A 25,948-nucleotide genomic window follows, 5' to 3' on the forward strand; every position below is an offset into this window, starting at 1 on the left:
GTTTCGGAACCTTGAGACATCGCTGCTGAAATAGGGGACCATTGTCACGTGGGAAGAGCGAGAAAACGTCGCTCGCAGAGAAGAAATCTGCGACATGGGGTGCGAACGACAGAATAAGGGTTTGGAGAGGTGCGCTATCAAGTGACTGCCTCTCATCGCCCGATTCTCTGGCCCCGTGGGGCACTATTCCGACGGCGCGGCGCTCTCATTTATCCCCAATCATCATTACCAAAACTTCCAATTTACCGAACTCATTGTGCTTCTAACTGCTCGCCGATTATCCGAACTCTTAACACCCGAATGGTGACTCTGAGAGGCGTCACTAGAAACTGCTGTACCATTATTCAAAATATTGGTTTACATTAGCAAATATATCGGTATCTAATCAATTACTAAACATTTAGAGTGCAAAGGGCTGGACTGCGGATTTTTATGGAAATTGTGATTAGTATTGCTACCAATAAGAATTTTATTTGATACTAGGTCTTTAAGTTAAAAGCTTCTGTCAAGTAAACTGCTTCCGTCCAGAAAATTGGTGGTCTTAGTGTCACCTAATAAAATATTGGTGGGCGTACTTATTCTATAACCTGATGCGATTCTGATCGCGGCAAATTGAACAAGATCTAATTTGAGTTGCAAGTTTTTGTTCCTCGGAAAATATACGAAACAGTTATACCCCATGACCGGCTTGATAAGACTACCGAAGATCGTCATTAGGGTTTCCGGATCCGCAGTCTATTCATAACTATGTAGACTTCGGATCTTTAAACATTTACAGGAAAATTAAATAGATGAAGTTCGAAATTGTTGGAGAATTTAAAAAAAATTGGAAGTTGTCAACGTACGATTTCTCCTCTATTAAACTCATTAAGGGAAGGAGTAACAATTTGTTTCTATTTCTTGCGATCAATGCAGACAATATTTATTCTGCACAAAGATCCGCAGTCTGCTCATAACATTCGTAAAACAGAAACCTCACTGTCTGCATGTGTACCGAATAAGTGAGTATAAATTCCGTTATACGAACGGAGAAACGATAATGGACAAAGTTAGCGGATACTCCTACAATTCCAGATCGTCTTCTTCTCGGAAAGGTTTGGGAAGATCCCACAGTGTTGAGTTCTATTTCGCGGCGTATCCTCGTTGGCAATCCAAAGTGGTCATAAAGTAAATAACATTCGCAACCCCCGGCGCGGCGTGGCCAGACACGGTTCGTCCGTGTAGAAAATGGCGAAATTGTCGTTCGATCGATATTCGGCTCCATCTGACCTCGGCTGGCTCCCTTGGATGACGCGGTTCTTTGCATTCGGAGCGCGGCGCGGCGTACAGCTGTAGGCACAGCTGACGGGAGAACATGTCCATGACTACAGGGGTTGCGCGCGTGGTCTTTCTACCCTTCTTCCAGATCAGGGGGCCGTTTCGTTGACGTTCGGCTTGCGAACGATTTATCCTGGCTCTGCGCCCGAGGGGCTGTCCGCGCGTCGCGCCTCAGCGGATTATCAGACTCGGCTTTCGGGTAAAGAGCCGTTGATTGATGCGATTATCGTTTCACCGGAACGCATTCGCGATGTATTACTTTGTCGCCGAGATATTAATTGTCCTCGTCTCGTCGTTCGGTTCTTCTGCTTAGCCTTCGAGGTGTTCTTGGCGGCTGCTACCCTTCTTCTAAGATGCTTGATCCAAAGGGATGGTTTCCAAAGCTAATTGCCGGTGTATCGCAAGGACATTCTTTTATAGAGTATAATCTTGTGGAAAGAAACTTGTCTTCGGACAAGGGGCACGCGAGCGAATCGCGAGGTAAATACGAAAAGTGTGTATTTACCTGTCGATAAATTCCCAGCGGCGAGATAAACACGCCTATAGACGCCGAGGAACGTCTCCCCGGTAGTTTCATATTTCAACGAAAAGATTTACAAGATAATCCACTCAAGCAGCCGGCTCGCTCCTTCAGCGGGACAAAAGTATCGTAGGGACGTGCACGTGTGCGCTTATACACGGTGTATATAATGGCGAGTAACGAAACCCTCGAGACGACTGAAAAGGGGCGTCGAGCGGGAAAGAAAATCTAATACAGGTCGGACAATGGCGCTACCTGTTTTCTCGAGGAACCGTGTCTCCTCCACTCGTCCGGTCGAGAGAGTTTGAGGTAGGTCGATCGACGAATGACTCACCCTTTGGTTTCTCTTGAACGATCCGGAGAAAGGGCAAGAGCGAGCGAACAAGCCAGTCGAGGAGAGAGAGAGAAAGAGGTTGGGAGAGGCCAGTCCCGGACTGTGTGGCTTCCACGGTGGGCAGAGCGCGTCCTATTATATCTGGTGTGGCTCATTAATATCGTGACATCCAATATCGTGTAATTATAACCGAACCTGTTGTCCGCGTAAGCCCCGCCGGAACGAGCCCGCTCTCGTGAACCAATAATGAATCATCGACTGGGTTGGCCCGCGGCTCGTTATTCCGCAACTTTCCTCCATATTGGTTTCAGCTCCGACTGCTTCTTCGTACGATAATTGGCCCCGCAGTGTTTACTATAGGCCGAGGCATCGTCGTTATCTCGCAAACTACGGATGGAAGGTTCCGAGCACTCGATTCTTTCCGCTAATAATATTCATTCCATAACCCTGCTGCGCCCCCCTCGGCCTAGCTCTGCGTTTAAAATAATGTCAACCCTTAGCATTCAAATGGCGACTCCAAGGCGCGACTAAAATGAACGGGAACACCTTCAGGGATGAAGAGGCCGTTGGAAACCACCTGGATTGGTTTTTCGAACGTTTTACAAACCCGGTATGTATCATAAAGTTGGTGGTAAGACGGCAAGAGGTCAAAAAACCGAACGAACTTACATATTTGCCAACTCAATGTTTAAAACAATTTTTACGTCGCAACCGAAGAACCTTCCTCCAAGGAGAAGACTAGGTCGATCTCGATCCGCTTTAATAGCCTGTACAAAATTTCTTCGTCTGAGCGAAAGTTCTCGATTTCGGGTCTTCAGCGACCCAGGCTTCATCGCCCACAAGTCGAATATGACGTTGGCGCGATAATGTCACGGTGTCGGCGGAAAATCGATAGTCAGCGTAAGGTGACGATTGGGTGGATGATTGATGAAGCTCTCGGACATCTCCTCCATTAGTCTCAAGATCCCCTCCGTCTTTCCTTGAACAATAATAATCGAGTGCTGGCGGAACGAACGTCGTGGTCCACTACATCGTTCGAGCAGCTCCAGACCCTCATTTCTGCACAGGAACGAACGCAACGACATTCTATTTACGGCGAGGCTCCGGTCTAGATCTTTAAAAAAATCGAATTCTCTTTTTATTATTAAACATATTTTCTTTTTCTTGAAATTGTGCAAGTTTAAGAAATTCTTTCAAGATTAAAAAACGTTCGTACCACAATCTCCATAATTATCTCATATTCTGCAGAGTTTCTGCTTTCATTTGAAACAAATTTGATCGCTCTATCTCATTTCTATCGAAAGTTGTTTGATTGTAACACAGATTTCGTCGGTTTGGCCCATAGTGCGCCGCAGGGGCCGCGAAGCTCGAGCTGCCTCGAGCAGTGTAAGTAAACACGCCGCCTAATCTGATCTGGGCTCGGGTATATCGGTCTACTATTTTTTTATGGGACTTTCGCCATCTTATTTGTGGCATTCTTCTGATTAAAATGACACTAAACACGACGTAATGTCAACTGTATTCTCTGGTTTAATCGGCGCAAGGAAGGACAGTGTATGGGAAAGAAAGAGTCCCAGTCGCTGTTCTTTTCTACGTTCGGCTGGGTCTTTGAAGCTCGAAAAATAGCGTCTGTCTACGAACTGTGCAAACAAACTTCACCGAAGCTCTTGCAAAACTACAGCAGATTTACTATATTCAATTTTTACAAAAATCAGCAAGTGATTCCAAATGTTTGGCCGGTAGTCCGGTACATACATACACACCGTCCATACTTAAACTCAACATAACGTTACGAAAATGGACTTTTGATCGCAGTCAGATCGTTTCGTCGCCCTGTGCGGCGTTCTCATCGAACATTGAGGAAACCGATGGGACCTGGATTCCCAGTTGTGCCGGGAGATGACGGGTAACCGAGCAGCGGGCGGGCATCATGGTTCCCCCGAGTGGTTTTACTGGAACGCGGTTTCCATATCGTCTTTGCGGGGGCACTCGTGCGCATCCGCGACGTCCCTCGGCCGGGTGCGGTGCGGTGTAACGCGGTGCAGCGGAGTGTCCGCGCGTCGCCCCTCGTTGCAGCGTGACCGAGCGGTGGCCATTTCCTCCGCGCCCTTTCCGACGACACGTAACGCGCACAGGGGAATGCTGGTGGTACCCGTGGCGAAACGCAAGAGAGCTTTCGTAATCTGATTTTCGAGCGAGTACCTTCCTTATCCGAACGAACGAAACGTATCAAGCAAGATAGCGGACGTATCGAACAACCGTCTTGGTTGTTCAAAGAGAAAGATATAGGGAACGAGAGAAAGAAAGAAATAGAGAGAGAGAGGGAAAGTGACATAGAGGAAGAAAAGGGGAAGGTGTGTGCGTGAGACGCGAAGGAATAGAGGTTCGCGAGGGGGAGAGGAGAGAGAGAAAGAGAGAAAGCAAGAGTAGGAGGAGAATGAACGCAGTTGGGCGGCCGTGTCAGTGGAGTTCAATCTTAATATAGTGTGACCCCCACTGCCATTCGAGACACTGTCGGATGCAACTACGGTTGCAGAGCGGCGCGAGCGAGGGAAAGGGAGGGAAAGACCGAGGAGTCGGAGCGGAGGAACGAAGCGAGACAGGGAACGCGGACGGAGAAGGAGGAAAGAGGAGGCCGCGGTGAACGGGTGCGTGCATTGCACCTTATTCCCCTGTCCGGCGAGTGAGCCTCGCTTGGTTATTTCAGAGACATCGGCCCCGAGAGAGCCGCGAGTCAGACGCGGCTGCGTGTATATATATATACAGGCTGATTCATAAATGTTATTTGAACAATGCACGATGAATCGTCTCGTTACCGGGATGCAGCGAACCTGGTCGTCTCTCGTACTCCTCGAGCAGAGGAAGCTAGGCAACCCGGTCCTGTTCCAAACGATAGGAAATGAATGAAACGGCAAAAATCTTGAATTTATCCTCTCCGCGTTGCGGTTTGGTGACCAGAGGCGGTGGGGATACCTGTTCCGTTTACGTTCGTCAGCAATTTATTTTATGGGAAGCGAGTAAATAGCATTCCGCTAGTCTTTAACAGCGTGGCAATTCGCAAACAATTAATTCGCGGTCTTGTTGGAACGGAGTGCGTTGTTAGCACAGAGCTTTCACTGTATGATTTGTACTACCGCGCTGAGAGTACACTGCTCGGAAATATACGAGTCATTTATAGAGTGCTTCCTGCTGCTGGAGCTTCCGAATCCGACTACATTTAATGTCGGCGTCGCAGGTTAGCGTTTGCAGGTGCGGTTTGATAAAGCTTTAGGAATAAAGCTCTAGCTTTCTGAATCAGCCTGTACACGAGCAAGTATAGATGTTGCCCGGTCGTACGCGATGCGTGCACACACGCGGGATTGTTCGGACGAGTGTCATCGATCTATTTCGAGAAGAGGCTGGAATTTCTGGCCTTCGAAGCGTCGAGAAGCGTCAGGGTAGGAGGGAGACAAAGAGAAGCCGGGAGGGAGATAGGCGGTGGAGAAAGATCGAGGGGAAAGGTGGACGATAGAGAGGATCCGCAAGCCACACCTGCGCAATAGATCCGCGCGGCACGGTGGTCGGCGCAGGAGTGACCACTCGCCGCTCGCCGACCAAACTACCGCGCCGGCACGAGCTACGCTCGTTCGATCTCAAAGGGCACGTATCATTGGCCCGGCGAACCACCAATGGGCGCCGGCTTTTCCTGGAAACTGCTGCTGGATGTCACCATGGCTAGGTGCGTCGGATGCACGTAGATCGCGACGAACCCCATTATAATTTTGCTCCGCCGATTTTTCGAGAACCGCCTCCAATTTCCTTTCGGACTGGCGGGAACAGCATTTTTCATTGAGAACGATTCAATCTTTAAGTGCACCTTCCGCCACAATCAAATTTATATTCCCCAAGTTTGCCCATTTTGAGTGATCTGACATTTTGCAACTCTTCTGCGAAGAAGTATGACTAATTCGATAACGCAAACTGGGGTCAGTCATCGACGCGGTGTACAAATTTGCCGTTCGAAAGTTCGAACAAGTTGATGTACCTTGAATTGTAGCTGATCGTGTAGAGCCTATGCTATAGGTACATAGTTTGGTGGAGGCTCTAGTCTTTTAGGGTTCAAGTTGTTGACTCGATGATCTAAGATCGGTGACCGTTGCAAAGTCGCTCGGATTTTCGCGAAATCGCAGAAGAGTTTGCGAATTTATCGGCGTTATTGGAGTTTCCTCGGATGTTCCGGCGACTTGCACGAGGTTGCTGATGGGAGAGTGAGAGAGAGAGAGAGATAGAGGGAGGGAGGGGGGCGGCGAGCACACGGACAGCAAGGCGCGGCAGGGGAGGAGAGGATGAAGTGGTTGTGGATCAGGCAGTGGTGGGGCGAGCGGTTGTACTCGGCCGTTGCATTGTGGGGGTGTTGGCCTTCAACTTGACGGCGCAGTTTCACTGACCTGCCTGAGAAACTCGTGATATCCGCGCGGCTCGTGCCCCACGAGCGGACATGCAGACGCACGAATGTCCAGGGACGCCAAAGGGTACCGCTACTTAAAAGAGTCCTAAATAAACTTACCGTGATTCGCCCACCGACCCCGGTCCGACATTGTTTCAGCATCGGCTCGCCAGCGATTTGGAAAATTATTCAACCTATTACACGAAACGCGTTCGTTTCATTAGTTTCGTGGAATTGTCGAGGGGTCCCGAGTTAGGGTGGCTTAAAGTTCAATCGTTTGATGCTTTTTAGAGTAAAATATTCTGTTTTGTGGTTTGGATTTTTCAAATGAGAATATTTCGTTTGTTGAGTCGGACAGAATCAGCTTTTGAAATACTTATTTCGTTAAATATTACTCAGTACCGCTGGCAAGTAACGTGTTAAATCACTCAAAATCACTGAAAATTATGTTTACATATATATTTTTTGTTTAGAAGCAAATTTCCACCTTTGATAAAGGTTCAAAACAGAACCGAAACGTCAGGAAAGGAGTAAATCTTTTGCAAAATTGCTATATTATATTAATTGATCGAAACGGTGGCGCCGAAAGCATTTTCAAATTTAAATCACTTACTTAGTATAGAAAGGATTCGCAAGAAACGTTTCTCTAGAACGTTATAGGACAGTATCAACGCATCGACGAGGAATTATTCGGCAAATTTACTTGAAAAATTGGATAATTTTGGATAAACACATTCTTGTTGTTTTGGCCAAGTTAAAATAGTTACTTTTAAGGCTGCGCAAAGCTAGTGTTAATCGCCGATTCGTTTCTACAGCGTTCGTGTGGGAATTTGTTCGCCGGCGAGTCGTGTGGACGTGAAAAAATATCGTGTTTCAAAAGTGTTCGGCCGCTTTGTCGACGGACGGTCCGTGGCGGGTCGCGTTTAAATCAGTAGAGCGAGAGGTAAACGAACGATTCCATTTCTCCGGTGTCGTTTTCGGTTTGGCGCTGTCGATACCGCCCACGGTCGCGTCGCCGAGGAAAGAGACGAGTGGCTCTCTCGGTCGAGGCATTTGGTGGCTGTAATTAAAGCAAAGGCGAGCAGATGGCCCCCGGAGTTCCTGTCCCACTCGGACCATTTTTTTCTCCCCTCTCGGAAACGCTACTTCGGGTGCTTCCAAGAAGTACAGTAGCTGCAAGATTTTAGTATTTTCCGACAGGAAACGTCCATTTATGGAAAGTCCCAGCCGCCGATGTATCCCGACACCGTTCTCGACCCAGCAGCAAGAAGATATATCCTATAGAACCGGATCGCAGTTTCGATATCTATCGGCTGGTGGACGCGCTCGATCTCTGATAGGCGGTTCCCGGAATCATTGTCGTTTCGGGGTAACGAGCTTGGCAACTTTGGCGTAGATATTGCGAACCTGTCGATAACGCGGTCCCCGCTGTATATGCATGCGAGTATGTTTGCTCGCGAGATGCACTATGACCGCTAGTTTCTGAGGCGCGTGTATAATGCAGCTGCTGGCTATAGAGGCGTGTGTGACTATTGATCCTGCGGCCTTTGGGGAGCTGCTGCTGCTGCTACTACTACTAGCGGCTGCTGCGGATTTCAGCGACGTCACTCGAGACAGAGTGACGTATCGTGGGAAATAGAAGGTCCAAACTGCCACGATCGCGCCGAGTCCTTTGCTCCTTATTGTATTTCGCCGTTGAACAGAGACCACGTGGGCTCCCGTGCACCGGTCACACGTGAGTGGCACCTCCTCCGACGAATAAGAAAGAAATCGACGGTATAATGAGCCCGGTTTAGCGATGCGAACGCGAAACCATGTCATTATACTCTTCTTAGCCACGCACCGGCGCCTCCTCGAGAACACTGTTCGCCGTCTCGCTCCTGTTACAAGCCGTCGAATCCGATGTTCTCGACGAGACCCCGGCGTTCCGTGGCATTCGTGATGTTTGCTAGTTGGATAGGCCGGTAACGTCAACTGGAATTTTCCAAGTTCCTGTTTGTTCAATTGGAACTTTCAATATTTCGGTACCAGTTGGATCGCGCGACCTTATCGGCGATTCATTTCGATCGCGAGCACTCTCTTTTCGTCCCCGGCGATTTCGCGGCGCGTACAAGAGCAAGAAGAACGTTTCTACGACGAAGAAAGGACGAAGGATCGACTCGTTCCCGGTCGATCCTCTCGTTCATCCTCCTGGTCCCTTCGATAGAAGCAGACAAAGGCACAGGCGCCTTACGTTCTCTCCAACGAGGCTTCTTTCTCTCTCTTCCTCTCTCTTTCTCTCCTCTCTGTCTCACCTCACCTTGGCCGCGGCCCTTCAACTGTCTGCGACCCACGCCCCACCTCCTCTTCCTCCATCCGAACCACCACCATGATCACGTTGGCAGCCACTTTCTTCAACCACGAGCTGCAGCCTTCGTCTTCTTCTTCTTCTTCTTCTTCTTCTTCACCACCTTGTGCGTCTTCCTTCGCTTTCTTCTCTCTTTCCTTTCCTCGCGGCACCATACCTGCAACAGCCATTCCTATCCGAGTGCGTATACCGATCCTCGTCCACCTGCCTTCCCGGAGTTATTTAGCCAACCGAACCGACACGATTCGCCCTAGCAAATTTCCGGAACGGAAACTCGGATGACGAAACCGCAACTTGTCGGAAAAACGGTGATTTGTTTAGTCGTTGATCGTGTCTCCGGTTTTTCGGTCCACCTCGAGCGATATCGAAATTGTTACCCTGCAAGGTGTGCACTTGGTTGTAGGAATATGTTATGGTGTGGATGACGGGCGTAAGAATACAATCTAGGAGTCAGAATGTTCGGTGAATGTTCAGTTAGATATTATTCATAACAGTTTAAGATCTATTTCATTATTAAATACATGTCTCTTATCAAACTCGACCATGTGTTGTTAACCATCCACATAAGGAAGCTTCGAGAGCAGTCGACAGGCTCCCAAAGAGAAAATAGGATACACTCGAGCTGTTGAAGGTGAAATACTTGAAACAATTATATCGTGTCGAGGCTTTGAACTTCTTTCGAGCTTCTTCCCGACGGAGAGACCGTGGACTTGATTTTTCCCATGGGAGAGGTTTCTTCTGGCCATCAAAACTGGTGTTACGGGGCTTATTCTTCAGGGTCTACTATCGGCAAGCAACTTGCGAAGTTGGTAATCGTGGGGTACCTACAGTAAAACCGTTTTTGTGGTAACTATTCAGTAGAGATGAGTTTGTACAACTATTCATGGGTAACTCGAGTTGAAATAGTTTTAGCGGCGGTAGTTTGCAGATAGCCGCCGCGTGGCCTCGCCGAACAGACTCGCAGAAGTTTAAGTACGCGTTCAGGTGGTAACGAACAGAGCCTTTTTGTTACGCGCCTCTTTCTTACATCTCTTCGAACCGTATACGACTTTCCTGGGTGTGTAATTATACGGATCTTTCGAAATTATTCGAAAAATCTGACGTCGATGTCCCAGATCGCCAGAAAATGGAGCAGTCAGACATCGTCGATACCAATAAGCAAATTCTGTGTTCGCAAGAAATGTAAGAAAAATATTTTGGAACGCGGTTCGTCTCATACCCTTGGCCGGCGTCGTAAATTCCGATCCAAGGATTCGACGTTGCGCTATCAACGCACACTTGAAATCCAGAGCGCTCGCCAATACCACGCAGTTTCCTTCGAACGCTCCAGAATTGGGCAAGGCTACGACCCACATCAACTCCGAACACTATGATCGCGCCACTTTACTTCTATCGTTGTCTCTTCAGCCTCGGAACGTTTCTCCGAAACATATTCGTTTAAAGGTGTATCGAATAATTCGATCTAATCAGCGCATTTCGGATGAAAAACAACAAAAAGACAAAAGTACCGGTTCTAAGCTGATGAGTTGAGTAAAAATGACGAACGAATCTCCTCTCTCCCGATGAATAATTCATTTTTCTCCGTTGACTATGACAACGTGGACTCGCACGGCACCCGAATAACATCATGAATAAAAGAATCGAGCTTCCCTCGAGAAAGTGCGGCGGAAAAACTCTGACTCCCGTGGTCGTAAATTACACAGAAGTCGCGGGACGATGATCGAAGGTCAGCCTGGCGTGGCAGAGCGAATTTTAGCGAAAATTTCTGCAGAGCGGCCTGGGATCGTAGATATCGAGTGTCAATGACTGTTCACGCAGATGTATAGAACACCGCCGTGAGGTGAAATCAGTCGTAATTCTAGCTGGCAAATTGTTAAGACGAGTGCTCGCCACGGCACAAGGGTAACCATTATTATCCGTAATCTGAAGAAGCATAAAATTTGCCCGAGGATCTTGGCCGGGATGCCTCGGGCACGCCGTAGAACACCAGCAAAAGACGTAGGAATCGATGGGAATAAAAATTATGGTGGGGTAAGGCTAGTTGGAGAGCGAACCGAGTCCGCGGAAACCACGGAAAACAGTGTTTACGGTGGAATCCTGATAAATTGAATCACCCCGGGACCACGGGAAAACGATGGGGCAACGATGTAGGAGACCGGTCCTCCCATCGGGTGCCGTTAATTGGCCGCGCTCCGCTCCGGTCTCCGCGTAATTGCTTCAATCGGCCCGGTAATGCGTGCGAATTTAGAAACTTTTCAAGTAAATCCTTCGCGTCCCTCTGAACACTGCATGCATTTCATCGTGCAAATGGAGTCCGAGCTTTTGCTAGGGGTCCTCGGAAGCAACAACTGACAGAATATTCCCTGCAAGAGAGAGTGTAATATTATAGCTGAAATATATAATTAGCAAAGAGCTGGAATCAAATGCTACATTTTCCAGTTAGTAAAATAAATTGCTCGTTTGCACTATTTTTCATCGGTTCAGACATTCTCAGAATGATGAATTAAAGTCATGGGAGATCATAGGAACCTTTGGATGCCAGTTGTGATTTGAAAGCAAACTGGAAATTCATGATACAATTAATTCTCTCTCGAGAACATCGATTTTAAAGAGAAGAAGAACATTTTAAACAGCCGGAGTTCGAAGTCGAAGCTGGGTTCGCACAAAAGAATTGAACGCAGTGGCGCGTTACCCTATGGGCAACTTGGGCAAATGCCCGGGGCCCCAAGCAAAAGGGGGACAAACAACAATCCAAGATCCAAATTCTACGTTTTTCCCATAAAGTTATTTAGTTGGGGTTAGGGTCCACGAAATTCTACTTTGCCCAAGGCCCCAACTAGTTATAACGCGCTACTGATTGAACGGGATACAACTTATTTCCCGATCTCCATTCGAGGCCTTTGAAAACCGACAAAGATTCCTGTCTGCGTTCAAGCGAGCTTATCGGAGCCCAGCGGGTTTTCACGTTTCGCCGAGAATCCCAAGGTGGAATCCTCGGGCTGCATCAATTGCTGCGCCGAAGCGTTGCATTCAGGGTCGAGGAAAGTTAAAGAGGGAGGTGCGCGAGGTATGTAACCGCTGAATGAATATAATCGCCGAAGGTAAACCGGCTCGAAGGAAGAAACGAGACAAGAGAAGGTTGTGTACAATGGGTTCCGAAAATAAAGCATGATCGATGGGACCGAGACGAGATTTACCCTTCTGCGCTCTCGAGGACGCTCGCACTGATCGCGGTTCGCCTTGTTACGAAATCATTCTCCCGGCAACGTTAGCCTGCTCTCGTTACTTTTCTTCTGTACACGTTTTCATATTGTCTGGCCGCGAGAGCTTTCGCTCATATTTCTACAGTATCGCTGTACATATAAGCCTAAATATTCATCATAAATGTTTTCAGAGGTTTTGGCGAGGTGCGCCGCAGTAAAACGAAAACAAAAATCGTTTTTCCGAAATTTCTCCTGCGAGAAACTAACTTGTTGTTCTATTGTTCGAGCTTTCATGGCTTTCCAGTTTAGTTCGGATAATCGAGGTTCTGCTGTAACGTCAAAATCAAACTTTTTCCGACGGAGAAACGCTTAAGCCTGGCCAAGTTTCGGTCACTTTAGGGTGAAACGCTGCAAAGGCACTTTTCTATCCTAACTTCTATCCAGATTCTACAGATTAGAAAACCCCCAAGGCTAACTAATGTACAGGGTGTAACGAAGTGTTTGGTCTTGGCTGCCAGATGCGTATTCTACAATTTCAGATCGATGGAGATCCGTAAAAAAAGTTGCCGCGAAATTGTTCTTAGATTTTCCGGTCAAATCTTTCTTACTGTATGATGATATACAAAAATTTCTCGACCTTTCGACCTTGAAATCCTTGCATCGATTTCCAGCAAACCGAGGGTGTGGAAATTGCAAAATTGTCCTTGACCATGAATATCAAGATGAAATTTTTGTGTAATTGGGTGGTGCTAACAATACAATGCAAGTCAAGGTCGATGACCATTTTGCGATAACTTCTCTTGCCGATCTTCATCGATCAGAAGCTGTAGAATACGCGTATTGCAGCCAAGACCAAACATTTCTCGACACCAAGCTGTGAATTTCGTCTCCGGTTTTTGGGAAAACGAACGGGCGGCGCTAGTGAAGGTGCGTTTCACGTGCGTTTCACATGTCCCGTGCGGCTGGTTCGCCGCGCGCGGAATTCGCAGAATCCATTGAAATCCCCGCGGGGAAAAGAAGCACGTTACGGGCGTAATTATGCTCGCGCCCCCGAGACGACCTCGCCGAGTGGTGCGTGCCGTGCGTGTCCCTTTCCTCGCGCGAGTAAACTCCTCCCTCCTCGTTCTTCTTCTTCGAGAAAGAGAACCGGCGCTCTGTCCGTCCGTGCGGCAAAGCCCGTATCGATGTCAAGATTGCGCGCCGCGCCGCGCGCTGTCCCTGAAGAACCATGGACGCCCGTGACATTGTCGCGGCGCCGCGCAATAACTTCTTCGTGCCTCACGAAAGGCAAATCCATCCCGCGATCCTCTCCCATCGGCGGAATGCGGCAAAAGTCCCGCGGATCGGGTGAACTCGGTTTGCGTGCGCCGTGTTGTCCCGGCGTCCTTTTCGCTCGCTCTCCGTACGCAACGATCGATACGACTTCGTGGAACATTTTCGCACGGTATTGTTCACTGTAATTATCCCCCCCGGGTTCACGGACACGTCAACGGTTCGTTCGGCGCTACCTTTGTACCGGTTGCTGGTCTGCTTGCTTGATTCGACTCGTTCCTAAAGTACGCCATGTTGAACGTGTCTATGTTCCGAATGTACAGGTTGCAAAAATGTTCTTTTCAAAAGAATTATATAATTCTTTTTTAAATTTCTTTTTACAATTCTTTCTTTGAAAAATCATTGACCTCTTCACCTTGAAGTTATTGTAACTTTGCGACATATGATTTCTTTACAACAACTGTACATTCGGAACATAGACACGTTCAACAAGTAAGAATGCAATAAAAATTATATAAAATGTAAAAGGAACCGTGGGTCCCAACCGTTCTCTTAAAAAGTTATGATAAAGCTTCCTCATTGTCAAACTGATGTAATTTATACTATACGAGCTTCGCGAGTATGGTTGTTGTAGCTCGCTCGCTTTGCGAGCTCGCGAGAGAGTTAGCGGTACGCATTTTATTTTAACAGACGTCGATAATGTAAATGTCTATTGAGATATTGATTAAAAGCTGCGACGTTCTATTGAAATATTGATTAAAAGCTACGAAATATGATTCTAAAAGCACTTTTAGTTTTTCCCGAATTTTCCATTTCTGATACTTTTCCAATTTTTCTTATCCTATAACCTAGTTCGGACTAATACGAACATTAAAAAAAAAAGAATTAGCCAAATCGGTCCAGCCGTTCTCAAGTGATGCGCTTACCAACGAACAGCATTTAATTTTTATTTATATACTATTAATTCCCATCAATACCAGTCGACGTTTCTCCTCAAAGCGAACTTATCTCCGCCTATCCCCGAATCCGGGGTTGATTTACGGCGGATAGACGCGATCGAAAAGTCGCTAATGAACGTAGAAAACACGCGGGTCGGCTGCGAAGCGCAACGGAAAGGCAATGGCATGCGATACACGGAGAGAGAGGGCGAGAGAGAAAGAGGGAGGCAACAGCCCCGGCGGCGTGTCGCATTCGCTGGAAGTTCGCCGTGCGAAGGAGAGAGTGAAGCGAATGAAAGGGAGCTTGGAGAAAGAAAGAAAGAAAGGGATAAGGAGGATGAAGCCGCGAAGGATACGCGGGTAGGAGAAAGGTGGACGTCGTGAGCGCGACCGAACGATGGAGAAGGACAGAGAGTAGTAGAGATGAAGATAGAGAGAAAGAGAGAAGAAACGATGGGAGGAAGACGGAGGATGAAGGAGCCGATAGGAGAAAGAAGGAAAGGGAGAGGAGTGGTTCACCTGCATTGCTAGCATTGCGCCGGCTCAAGGCCAGAGAGTCTGCGAGACCGTGGACCAGACCGGGTCGGGACCTCCTTCCTTCCAGTTTCCTGCAGCCTACTCTCTTTCTTTCTCTCTATTTCCCTCCCGGATCGCGTTCTCTGTCCCTCCAGGTTCCATCTACCTTCTCCGCCGCGTTCTACCGCTCTTCCACCTTCTCCTTTTTCGTACGCGCGCTCGCGGATTTGCTACGCGCTGTCTGTTGTTCCTCGCGCACAGACAATTGCGTCATGAGAAAGACCAGAGTGTCTGCGGTGCACCGAGTTTAAACAGGCGTCATTCGTGAAGGCAATTGTACGCGCGAGAACTTTGTTCACGGGGTCGCCTAAGCCAGATTTCGTTAGCCTTTTCTGTTGTCGTGGTTACGGTAGCTGGCACGGCCCAGATTTATCGTTTTGGATTGGAATCTCGTTTAGTTTAGCGTTTGTTGGAAAACTGGCAGTTTAGCGCAGATGGCGTATTTTAGGGTAGTCAACCCATGATCCGCCCGATCTGTATCGCCCAACGAGGAGTAATCGCTAACTGCTGATCGATATCACCTCATCAGAATATTCCCCAATTGGACTTGTATTGTTTTATGATTGGTTGATAGAAAGCCATCGTCCGGTTGACTGTTGTCATTATAATTAACAGGTCACGCAATTAGATAGGTCGTAATGGCGCTTATTTATATCCGTCCAATGTAAATCAATCGACGACCTTTCACGAAGCGTTATCGTCACGCTATCGTCGCGATCCGCGTTCGTCATGACGCGTAGCGTATGCACGTTGTCGCAATCATATCTGTACACGAAACGTAACGTCATAAACGCGTCATTATTATCTGTACACTTCGAGTAGCGATTAGTAAGAGGTGTTAACATCTCGTACGCATCGTGAACAGAATCAAAACGTGTCCACCTAAACGCTACTGGGGCTGCCGTGTTGCCGTTACAGAGGTGCTATTATCGATTATTTCTAATTAACAGATGACGACAAGAATCGGTGGATGTAATTTAAAACAGCAAAAACATTAAGACAATTTAACAACGTCCATATGTTATTCTTGACTTATTAAAATTGTTGAAAATAGAAAGAAAGTTCTATATGGCTTCTGTGTCTCGCAATTGATGAAGACAATTTCTATTTTTGCATAAAGATCCGCAGTCTACTAACTAGCGACATGATCATTTCATATAATTGAACCGTTCAATGAAAAAATGGTGTATGTCGATACAGTTAATCATCGGATATTGGGAGATTAAGTGAAAGTTCTACGAAACACAATCGAAGGATGTTATCTTATGCAAGCCACGTTAAAATTAGCAAATAACATTTTGCTGCTTAACGTGTCCCATTTTCAAGAAAAATGAGTTTGGAGATCCGCCGGGTTTGTGTTCTCTAGTATTTACTTTCAGAAAGTAGAATGTGTCAGCCATGATCAGACACGTCAGACGATTGCTCGCTAAAGTGCTGGTCATTAAACAGAAAAATGTTACTCCCTTTTTTTTATATATATATATATATGATATATGACATTGCTATACATATTTCGTCCGTTGATGGGAAGGGTTGGGGGGTGGGTGGGGGAAAGTTATTGAGTAATTCCGAAAGCGTCTGGTTGAAAGAGAGCAGTGTTTAAAAGACTCGTTTGTTAATTTCCAGGTTGCAAAATCAAGGCGCTGCGAGCGAAGACGAACACGTACATCAAGACGCCGGTGCGCGGCGAGGAGCCGGTGTTCGTGGTGACCGGCCGGAAGGAGGACGTGGCCCGTGCGAAGCGCGAGATCCTCTCGGCCGCGGAGCACTTCTCTCAGATCCGCGCGTCGCGCAAGAGCTCGTTGGGCGCGTTGCTGGGCGCGCCTCCTGGACCGCCGGCGTCGGTTCCCGGCCACGTGACGATTCAGGTACGAGTTCCGTACAGAGTGGTCGGTCTGGTGGTAGGTCCGAAAGGCGCGACCATAAAAAGAATCCAACATCAGACGCACACCTACATAGTGACGCCGAGTCGCGACAAGGAGCCGGTGTTCGAGGTGACGGGTCTACCGGAGAGCGTCGAGGCGGCGAGGCGCGAGATCGAGGCGCACATCGCGCTGAGAACCGGCACAGGACCAAGCATCGACGACTCGGAGCTGTTGAGCGCGCTGTGCCGCGGTGGTCTGGGCTCGATCCTCGGTTGTCTCGATCCGCCGGGTTCGAACGGCTCGAACGGTTCCAGCGGAGCGTTCTCCAGCAGCGGCAGTTGCAGCAGCTCGTCAAGTAGTTCCGGCGCGCCTGGACTGAACGAGCTGGTGGCGATTTGGGGCGCCGGGATGGAAAGGGACGAGGGTCTCGGGGATTCGCCGTCGTTCGAGTCCCAGGCGGCGTCCGCCTCCTCGATCTGGTCGTTCCCCGGCGTCGCGCTACCCTCGAGGCCGTCGCGGCCGGCGTCGGCGAGTCCGGTGTCACCCACGGATTCGCTGTTGGGCGGCGGACGACGGGAATGCGTGGTGTGCGGCGACAAGGAGGTCACCGCGGCTCTCGTACCATGCGGGCACAATCACTTCTGCCTGGACTGCGGCAACCGGGTCTGCGAGAGCTCCGATCCCAGCTGCCCCGTCTGCTCCAGGCCGGTCTTGCAGGCGCTCCGTATCTTCTCTTAAGCATCGTGAGCCGCCACAGACACAGAGACGGGAGAGATCTCTACAGGCTGCTCTTTTTGCGTCGCGCGGCACCTGGTACACAGCGGCTAAAATACCGATTCACACCATTGAATATGTCCGCTACCTTTGACTTTGCCGGCTCATCCAGGAACGACGGCGCTGAAGAAAACGCCCATCCCGACATTTTTCCGTATATAGGCTCTCCACGAGCCCCCGAATCCGTTCCGACCGCCGCGGCGCGCGTATTTACGGCGGCAACGTTCGGGGGACCGGACCGCGCACAATGTCTCAATTCCACTGCTGCCAATAATAAAAAAAAAAAAAGAAAAAGAAAAAACGGATGATGAAAGATGAACAAATATGATATGAAACCTCTTCTACGCGCCGGGAATGCCCCGATGGTCATCGTCGCGTCGTTCCCGCCGACCGGATACAACGAAGTCAGCTTTTAAGTTCTACGAGATATATAGAACGAGAGGGAGGAAACATACTCGCTCATTCATTGTCATCGTTTTTTTTTTTTTATATTTTTCGCCCCCATCCCTGTGAAACCCCTCACCTCCCTCCTACGCCGTAGAGACATATACCGAGCTCGCAGGTCCTCCGATCATCCGAATCGGTTCAGAGTATTATGCGTTTTGTGACGACGTTAGAGCGAATCGACCGCCGCGCCGGCCACGTAACAGCGCGTCGACCATCCCTGTTCATCGATATATATGTAGGATATCGTGCGTCGCGAGAGAAGGATTCGCGTTCGGCTTTTATCGTTCGCGGTTGCCATCGAACTGTCGCGAAGAAAACGAAAAGATAAGAAATTCGACACGACGCGACGGATCGTTTGATGCCAGCCACGTGGCAGCGAGGCTGTTCATCAATCGAGACGCCTACGACAACAGAGCGGCACCGTCGTGTCAGCGTTCCGCAATTGAATGACCGTTCAAGGAGCGTGTTTTATTGATTGCAACATTGTTTCATAACATTCCATTCGCCGGTTGCATTCAGCGTATATTTTCGTATGTTTTTAAAGAGATGTTCCTTTCTCGAGTCGAAGGCAGCTCGGAAGAAGTGGAACGCGCGCGCGCGAATTCGTGATATGTATTGTTTAGCGGGGAAAGTTAGTTTTATACAATCGACAATCCGTAAGAGTTCGAAGATATTCAAGTCACCTTTTTGTCCACCGGTTCTTCACGTTCGCGTCCTTCTCTCGCGGCTCGCGTTGTTCGTCGCGCGTCGCGGACACACGACGTTGCAACTTTCATTAAAGGCAGTAATCCAAACATATATATGTATGTATATATATATATATATAAATGTACATATATATATATATATATATATGGTGCTTAGGGACACGGGGAAAGGACATTTTTACAAGCTCTATATATTTTTCTTTAGAAAACGTACCTATTTATCGTGACACGTTGCATTTATCGCGCTGAGAACCATCAATGAAACTTGCAGAGTTCGGTGTTCGTGGCCGGAGCAGCCGGCGGAGTTCGTTCGCTCCCTCGATCGTTACGCTCCACGAGGTCACCACCGCGCCCACGTGACCAGACGCGGATCCAAGATGGCGGGTACGCGAACAGCTGATCGCCCCGATTCAAAAGAATTTCGACCGCGATCTTCCCTCTCGTAACGAAGCGTTACGAATCGCAAAACACAAAAAAAAAGAACAGAAATCACGCGAAACGCTTTCGTACAATATATAGTTTCTAGAAAAGACAAAAGGCAAATCCTCGCGGAGATAGCAGGCGGATGACGTTGGGTCACGTGGTCGCAGGTGGGCGTGTTCAGCGATAATCAAACGAATGGATAAACGCGACAGAGGAAGAGGTCGTGCATCTGTCGGCGGCGAACCTTTCGATCGTTTCTTTCTTTGTTCTTTGTTTTCTGTTTATTCTTCTATCGATCGATGTTATTCGGAACGAATTGTTCGTTGCGTCGAGACTGTATCGGGTCAGCGATCAGAACAGAACAAGTCTGTCGTAATTTCGAGGCCTCACGCGATGTATCGCGAGAACTTTCGATCGGAAGCGGATCCGGCGATCGATGCACCGACACACGGGGACTTCCGAGACCTGCGAGCGTGTCGCACACATGGAAGAACCGTAGCGGACGAATTATACCGAGATAGATCAATCACAAGGACGCAACACACACGGATACGCATCGTAAATACCACAAGGTATACAGCCATTCTCATTAGACATGTACACACACACAACACATACACACACATACTACATATATATATATATAAATATAAATATAAACAGACACGTACAGAGAGAGACATGAAAAATCCGTACGGATACACATACGAGAGAAGAGTGTGAAAAGAGATAAAGGTGACTGCAGGTGTCACGTGTTCCTCGATCCGCCGCGGGAACTCCTTAGATGATAGTATTATTAAAAAAAAAGGAAAAAAAAAATAAAACGGCGTGCCCGTGTCCACCCAGCCTCCCTCGCTACTAGAGTATTATCTTACCTTTATATAAGCGACATAGCAATTGAAATAATAATAATATTAATAATATATATTATATATATATAAATATAAACATAAATAAATAAATAAATAAATATATATATATAAATATATATGGTGTCAGAGCAGAGAGAAGTCTGACGGACGAGAGTAAGAGGGATGATATTTTATCGAGGAGATTTAGATTTTGTATTTTTCGCGCGTTTCGTCGACGGGACGACGGGTGGTGTCGGGGACAGCTGCACACGCCGGCGGGCAAAAGAAGTTATTATAAGAATTATATATAAAAGAAAAGAAAAAAAAAGAGAGAAACAGGGGGAGAGTGAGAGACGTAAAAAAAAGAGAGAGAAAGAGAGAGAGAGAGAGAGTGACGGGGAAAAAGTGACGACGGGGGCGTTAAGGGAAACAAAATGTTTTAACGGCGGCGCATCGCGGGAACGCGTGAACCGGAGACTCTCCTCTCGACCGGCTGAAAGAAACGCGAACAAGAGAACGAAAGAATGAAAAATCGTGTCGGCCGATCCTCCGGCAAATCGGAGAGAGACGGCCGACTTCCACTCCCGTAAGTGTATTCTTCGAACCGTAGTAATAATCGAGTAATAATAACTCAACACTTTCAAAGGAGGACTAAAAACGATCTGTGTTTCATGTAGGGATCGACGACCCGTCTATTTAGCTTTTGTTTGCACGTACCCGTCGTTATATACATATATATTCTATTCTATTTGCATTATTACATTTTACGATAGATGTGTACTCGGGCGCCTAGGTATATACGGTCAGTCACTGTACCGCACCCTCTCGACGGGGCACGACGCTCGCGATCTTCGAGAAAGGACGACGACCACACGATGTGTATTTTATTTTGCTCTCTCTCTAGTTTCGTCCCCTCGAACGGTTGTCCCTTTCTCGTCCTTCCTCGTGGACGCGTCTCCTCTCGGACGATTCTCGGCGGCTTCGAGGATATCTCGAAGACGCCGGTTTCATCCCCGAACACAGAGACGGGAGGGTGGCCGGTACGTGTCCCTATATGTTCTTCTCAGTTCCGTTTCACGATTTCCCCTTTCGTTTGATTTTTTCTCTTTTCGCCGAGAACGTCTCGTTATCGTTCGGGCGGGATCATCCCGCTCTCCGGAGAAGGGATAGACAAAGCTGAACGATCGACCCTTATCGCCCCTCGAGCGCAACGAGCACGTTGACCCGTTTGTTTCGTAGGATTTCAAGGAAAAGAAATTGGCCGAGGAACGAAACTATACTAGTAGACGTTTAAGCGGGGCCCGAAGGACCATCCCTACGTTCGATGATCCGACGCGCCCCTTTTTTCTTACATACGTATATATTTTTTTCTTATTTATGCTGACTACGATTTTGAGTTCGATTTTTTTTATATATATATATATATTTTACTTGTTCTACATATCTTCCTCTTTGATCTTCTTCTTGTACTCCTACTTCTTCTTCTTCTTCTTGTTTATTTGTTTCGTTTTCCTTTAATCGTCGAAACTTCTTGTCAATCGTTGCCATTTTTAAACGAAGATATGCTCAAGTCGCAGCTCCGAACAAATCGAGGTGTATTATTAATACATATTACATATAAATATATATATTATATATTGTACGCGTCATCCAGTGTTCGACGGATGATGGGAAAAGAGAGAGAGAAAGAGAGAGAGAGAGAAAGAGAGAGAGAGAGAGAGGATATTTTTTCGATCGTTCGAGCCGCAGCTCTGTATAGCGGGTGTCTCGGTAGTTTCTCAGCCAGGCTTCACCTCTTCGACTTATATTTTTTAACATCTTGTTTTTTACCTATCGATCCTTCTCTTCTTCTTCGTTTTTCTTTTTTTTACAATGATTTCGTTTTAGGGCGTCTTTGTCTGACGTGTGCGTTTCTTTTTCCGGACGTTTATCGCACCCCCGCCCTCGAACAATGTAACCCGCAGCCAGCCAGCCCATCCTATCGCCACCATAATGCACGCATACACTTATACGTAGACACAATGTCGAAATACATACTCGATTCACCGTTTCCTCATTTCTCGCGTCGTCCCGGTTGCTAGGAACCGGACGATCTTCCTTCTTCTTGTCGAAAACGCGTTCTCGTCGAGCGAGCCCGAATGTCGATCGAGACAAGACAGCCACCTATACACGCATATACACTCAGAGGCGCACGAGTTCGCGCGAGCACGCGGGCTAAAAGCAAAGAAATAAGAAGTGCGACGATTACGCGCGACTGTAAAATATAATATATCATATAATATATTATTTGTTACTATATTGAAGTATCATTCATCTCGAACGTACGAGTACATCCACCGGGAAAACGGCGAGAAGCACGGTAACGCCTCGCTGCTGGTTCACGAACGCGATCTCCCTCAAAAGGGGAAGAACGGCGACAGTCTACGTAAGCGGTGGAACTATCAACGAGGCGCTACCGTACTCTGAAACACGCAAACACGCGGAAACAGCTGTTCAACAGGCACGCGAGAGCTCAACACATCGATCGACAAACGCGCGCGAACGTAATCGGAATTATTCATCCAGGATTCGTACATGTACAGGGACAGACGCACGCACACACGCGCATACACACGTACACATAAACATACGCAGTCAGGCGCAAGACATACAAAAGGAAAAAAATCTTATATTTATATATACATACATACATATATATATATACATATATATACACACACACACACACATATATATGTATTATAATTGACGCTCGAGAGAGAAAGAAAAAGAGGTTTATTGTATTTAAGTTCGAGGCAAAGTAAATTCTATATTTTTTCTATGTTAAGTATAAATTAGAGTGAGAGGGAGAGAGAGAGAGAGTGGGGGAGAATGACAGACAGAGAAAGAGTGAGTGAGAGAGAGAGAGAGCGAGAGTGAGTGAGAATGAGAGCGACAGAGGAAGAGAGAGAAATGACGAATGAAAGGTACGGTGATGACATAAACATATATATTATATTATTATATTATTATATTATATTATATATATTATTATATTATTATTATATTATATTATTATATTATATTATATTCTATATATATATATACATATAAACTATATTTATAGGTATTCTCTTTAGTATGTACGTTCACGATACAGGGGACGCCGTCGCGCGTGTTAGAGCTGAAACGAGCCGAGAGATAATCGGGACACGAGACGCGAGAGACAAAAGAACAAGAGCGCGCGGACACGATCGGCGTGCGCGTAGAGATCACGCCGGATAATCTCTCGTTCAAAAAAGTTCGCTGTATGAGTCTGATCTGATTCTCGCAGTCCGAGAGATCGGAGAGGGTTGGGACACGGGGTAGAGAATAAGATTCAACGAGAGAAAGAGAGATACACCGGGCGTACGTACGCGTGCGTGCAAGAGGCACGATTCGAAGAGGATCTAGGATGAGGGAAAAGCAAGCAGCGAGAATTGGGTTGTGTGGGTGGGGTGTGCGAAGAAAAGAGTAGGACAGCGAGATTTTCGCTCTTGTTTCACCATCCTTTTTTCTTTCTTCTTGATTTCGGTTGGACATCGACCAACGATGGGGGAAACGCTCCGGCGGACGCTGGAATCCGTGTCGCGAGCGTTGCACACGGGTTGCAGGTTCGCGGCGAGAAGAAGGAAGAAGCGAATCGGTGCAGCTTGCATGCAGTCGCGCGCCACGAAAGCGTCTCCTCGCTTCTAGCGAAACAATGCGAAACGACGTGCCGCAAAAGATCCCCTGTCGAGCTGCTAAACGGTAGGCCAGAAAAATGAGTAATCGATAACATAAGAAAAACTAAAGGAAAAGGGAGGATGTAGGGTGACGGGGTTGCCGTAGCTCGAAGCGCGTCGCGTCCAGGAAAGAGCTTTCTCGAAGACGAACGAACGAACGACCGAGGGGGTGTGTGCATGAGGGTGAGGCAGAGTGCCGCGAGCTTGTCGAAGCACGACGATCGATTAATTAACCACGGGAGCCGAGCCACCGGGGCCGTCTTCCGCGCAATCTAGATCATCCTTGTCTACTTGACGGTCGATCATCGCGAATCGCGCGCGAGATCGAACGGCCCGGCCGCCGCGCAGTCTTCCCCTCTAGCGAGTCGCGCGCGAACACGACGAGCGGAAGACGATGCGCCGGTGTCCCGGATTTCACGGCCGGCGAAAACGAGAGACTCAAGTTTGTCGCGAACCTCCGCTAGACTTTGGGACGACTTTGCTAACAAAATAAGACGAAACACGTTAACCGATTCACCGACGCGTCAGGGCAGCCTTCACTTTGGCCGAGGTTCCGACACATCTATCGCGGCAGAGTCGGCGTCATCGTCCCCCCCCCCCCGCAATCGTCATCTCCGTCGGCAGGTCTGCGAAGCCAGCCTACGTCACGTGCCACACAGTCTCGAGCGTTGCCGGCGTCCGTGCAAACGTACACACGTGCTCGCGCAGCCCGCTCCAATTTCCCTGGCCCAGTTCTCCTCCTGCCGATAACGTCGTCGTCGCGATCTCTGTTGCCCCGAACTTCGATCCCGTTCTCCTTCGGCCGACGATGATCACCGGGGGGTCGAGGATCCACGATCTCTCTCCTCCACTTGTCACGGGACTACTCCTCGCCTTCGAAAGATCGGCAGTCGCGGTCTCCGCTTCGAAGCTGAACCGCAAGTAAGACCGAATCTTGCAGTGCCATACCGTTAAATCAAAAGCAAATCGATCTTTGTCTAGCGTCCCTGTGTTGCACGATTAGTTTTAGTAGTAATTGTCGATCCGATTTTCATTTCGTCACGTTCAACCGGATAGAGAGAGAGAGAGAGAGATAGAAAAAACCTTCCCGAACCCCCGTCGCGCGAGAATCAATCCTCCCGATGACGCATCGACGAGATATACCGGAGACCCCCGCGACTCCCGAGATCGATCGACCAATAGACGAGAGGTTCGCCCCGGAAATCTGTGCCGCGTATATCGTCTTCCGATCTGCTGTCCGTTCTGCCGCGCGAGACGCGAGCCACCGGCGCGTTCGTCCGACCTTTATGTTCCTTTTTCTTTTTTCGTTCGAACGGCGCATCGTTCAGTGGCGTTGGTCAACGATACGTCGGACCAGGGTAGTACTTGCAAACGAGACACACCTACTGCGGCGTGTGATTCTTTCTCCGTCGTCTTTCCACTTGATATTCTGTTTTCTCATTTTTAAGTTGTTTTATGTGCTTTCGACAGAGTTATTATATATAAGTAAATTATGTAAATCGCAATATATATACATATATACATATATATATTTTTATAAAATATTGCACGTAGCATACGTATTATTCAATTGTTATTTAATCTATTTTTCGTTGTTTTATATATGTATATATATATATGAACGTATTGAAGTCTTATTTTTTTATCGAGCAAAACGAACAAACGAAAGAGAGAGAGAGACCGAGCGAAAGAGAGAGAGAGAGAGAGAGAGGGAGAATGACTGAGCGAGAGAGTGAGAGTAATGAGAGTAAGGAAGCGTGTGAGAGATAGAGAATGCATCTCTGTGCGTGTGTGTGTGTGTGTGTGTGAGAGAGAAGAATACAAGGCGAGGAATATTAAAAGTATATATTGGAAACTTTAGTTATTGTTTTATTGACCGTTTACTCGCTATTCAGCCCAAAAAACTCGATCTTTACCTTGTTTCTTTCGTGCTTTCAAACGCCGGCGATCGCGTACGCGCGCGGATCCATCGAGAGATCGTAACAGTAACGCGCTCGATCGTTCAGAGCAGCAGCACGCGGGGCCACGCTTCGTCCGCGGCAATCTTTCGATTTTCAAATTGCGATCGCGTCTCGTTACGGCCATCTCGAGCAAGACCTAACGCGAGAGACCGGATTCCGCGGAAGAGATCTCGTCGGTGGATCGCGGTTTCCCCCCGAAAGCGCGTTCGACTTCCGGTCCGATCCGCGCGATCTCGTTGATCTA

General features: G+C 47.9%; 1 protein-coding gene across 1 annotated transcript in view; it reads left to right on the top strand.

Moving 5' to 3' along the window:
- Positions 1 to 24,814, top strand: part of LOC143212998 (RNA-binding protein MEX3B-like) — a 75,100-nt gene extending 50,286 nt beyond the window's left edge. The window contains exon 2 of the mRNA XM_076432411.1: positions 16,560 to 24,814. Coding sequence (XP_076288526.1) covers positions 16,560 to 17,536 — 977 coding nt within the window. The 3' untranslated portion in view covers positions 17,537 to 24,814. The remainder of the gene's footprint in view (positions 1 to 16,559) is intronic.
- The last annotated feature ends 1,134 nt before the right edge of the window (positions 24,815 to 25,948 follow it).

The sequence above is a fragment of the Lasioglossum baleicum genome, chromosome 10, assembly GCF_051020765.1.
Source record: "Lasioglossum baleicum chromosome 10, iyLasBale1, whole genome shotgun sequence".
In the NCBI taxonomy this organism is placed as follows: Eukaryota; Metazoa; Arthropoda; class Insecta; order Hymenoptera; family Halictidae; genus Lasioglossum; species Lasioglossum baleicum.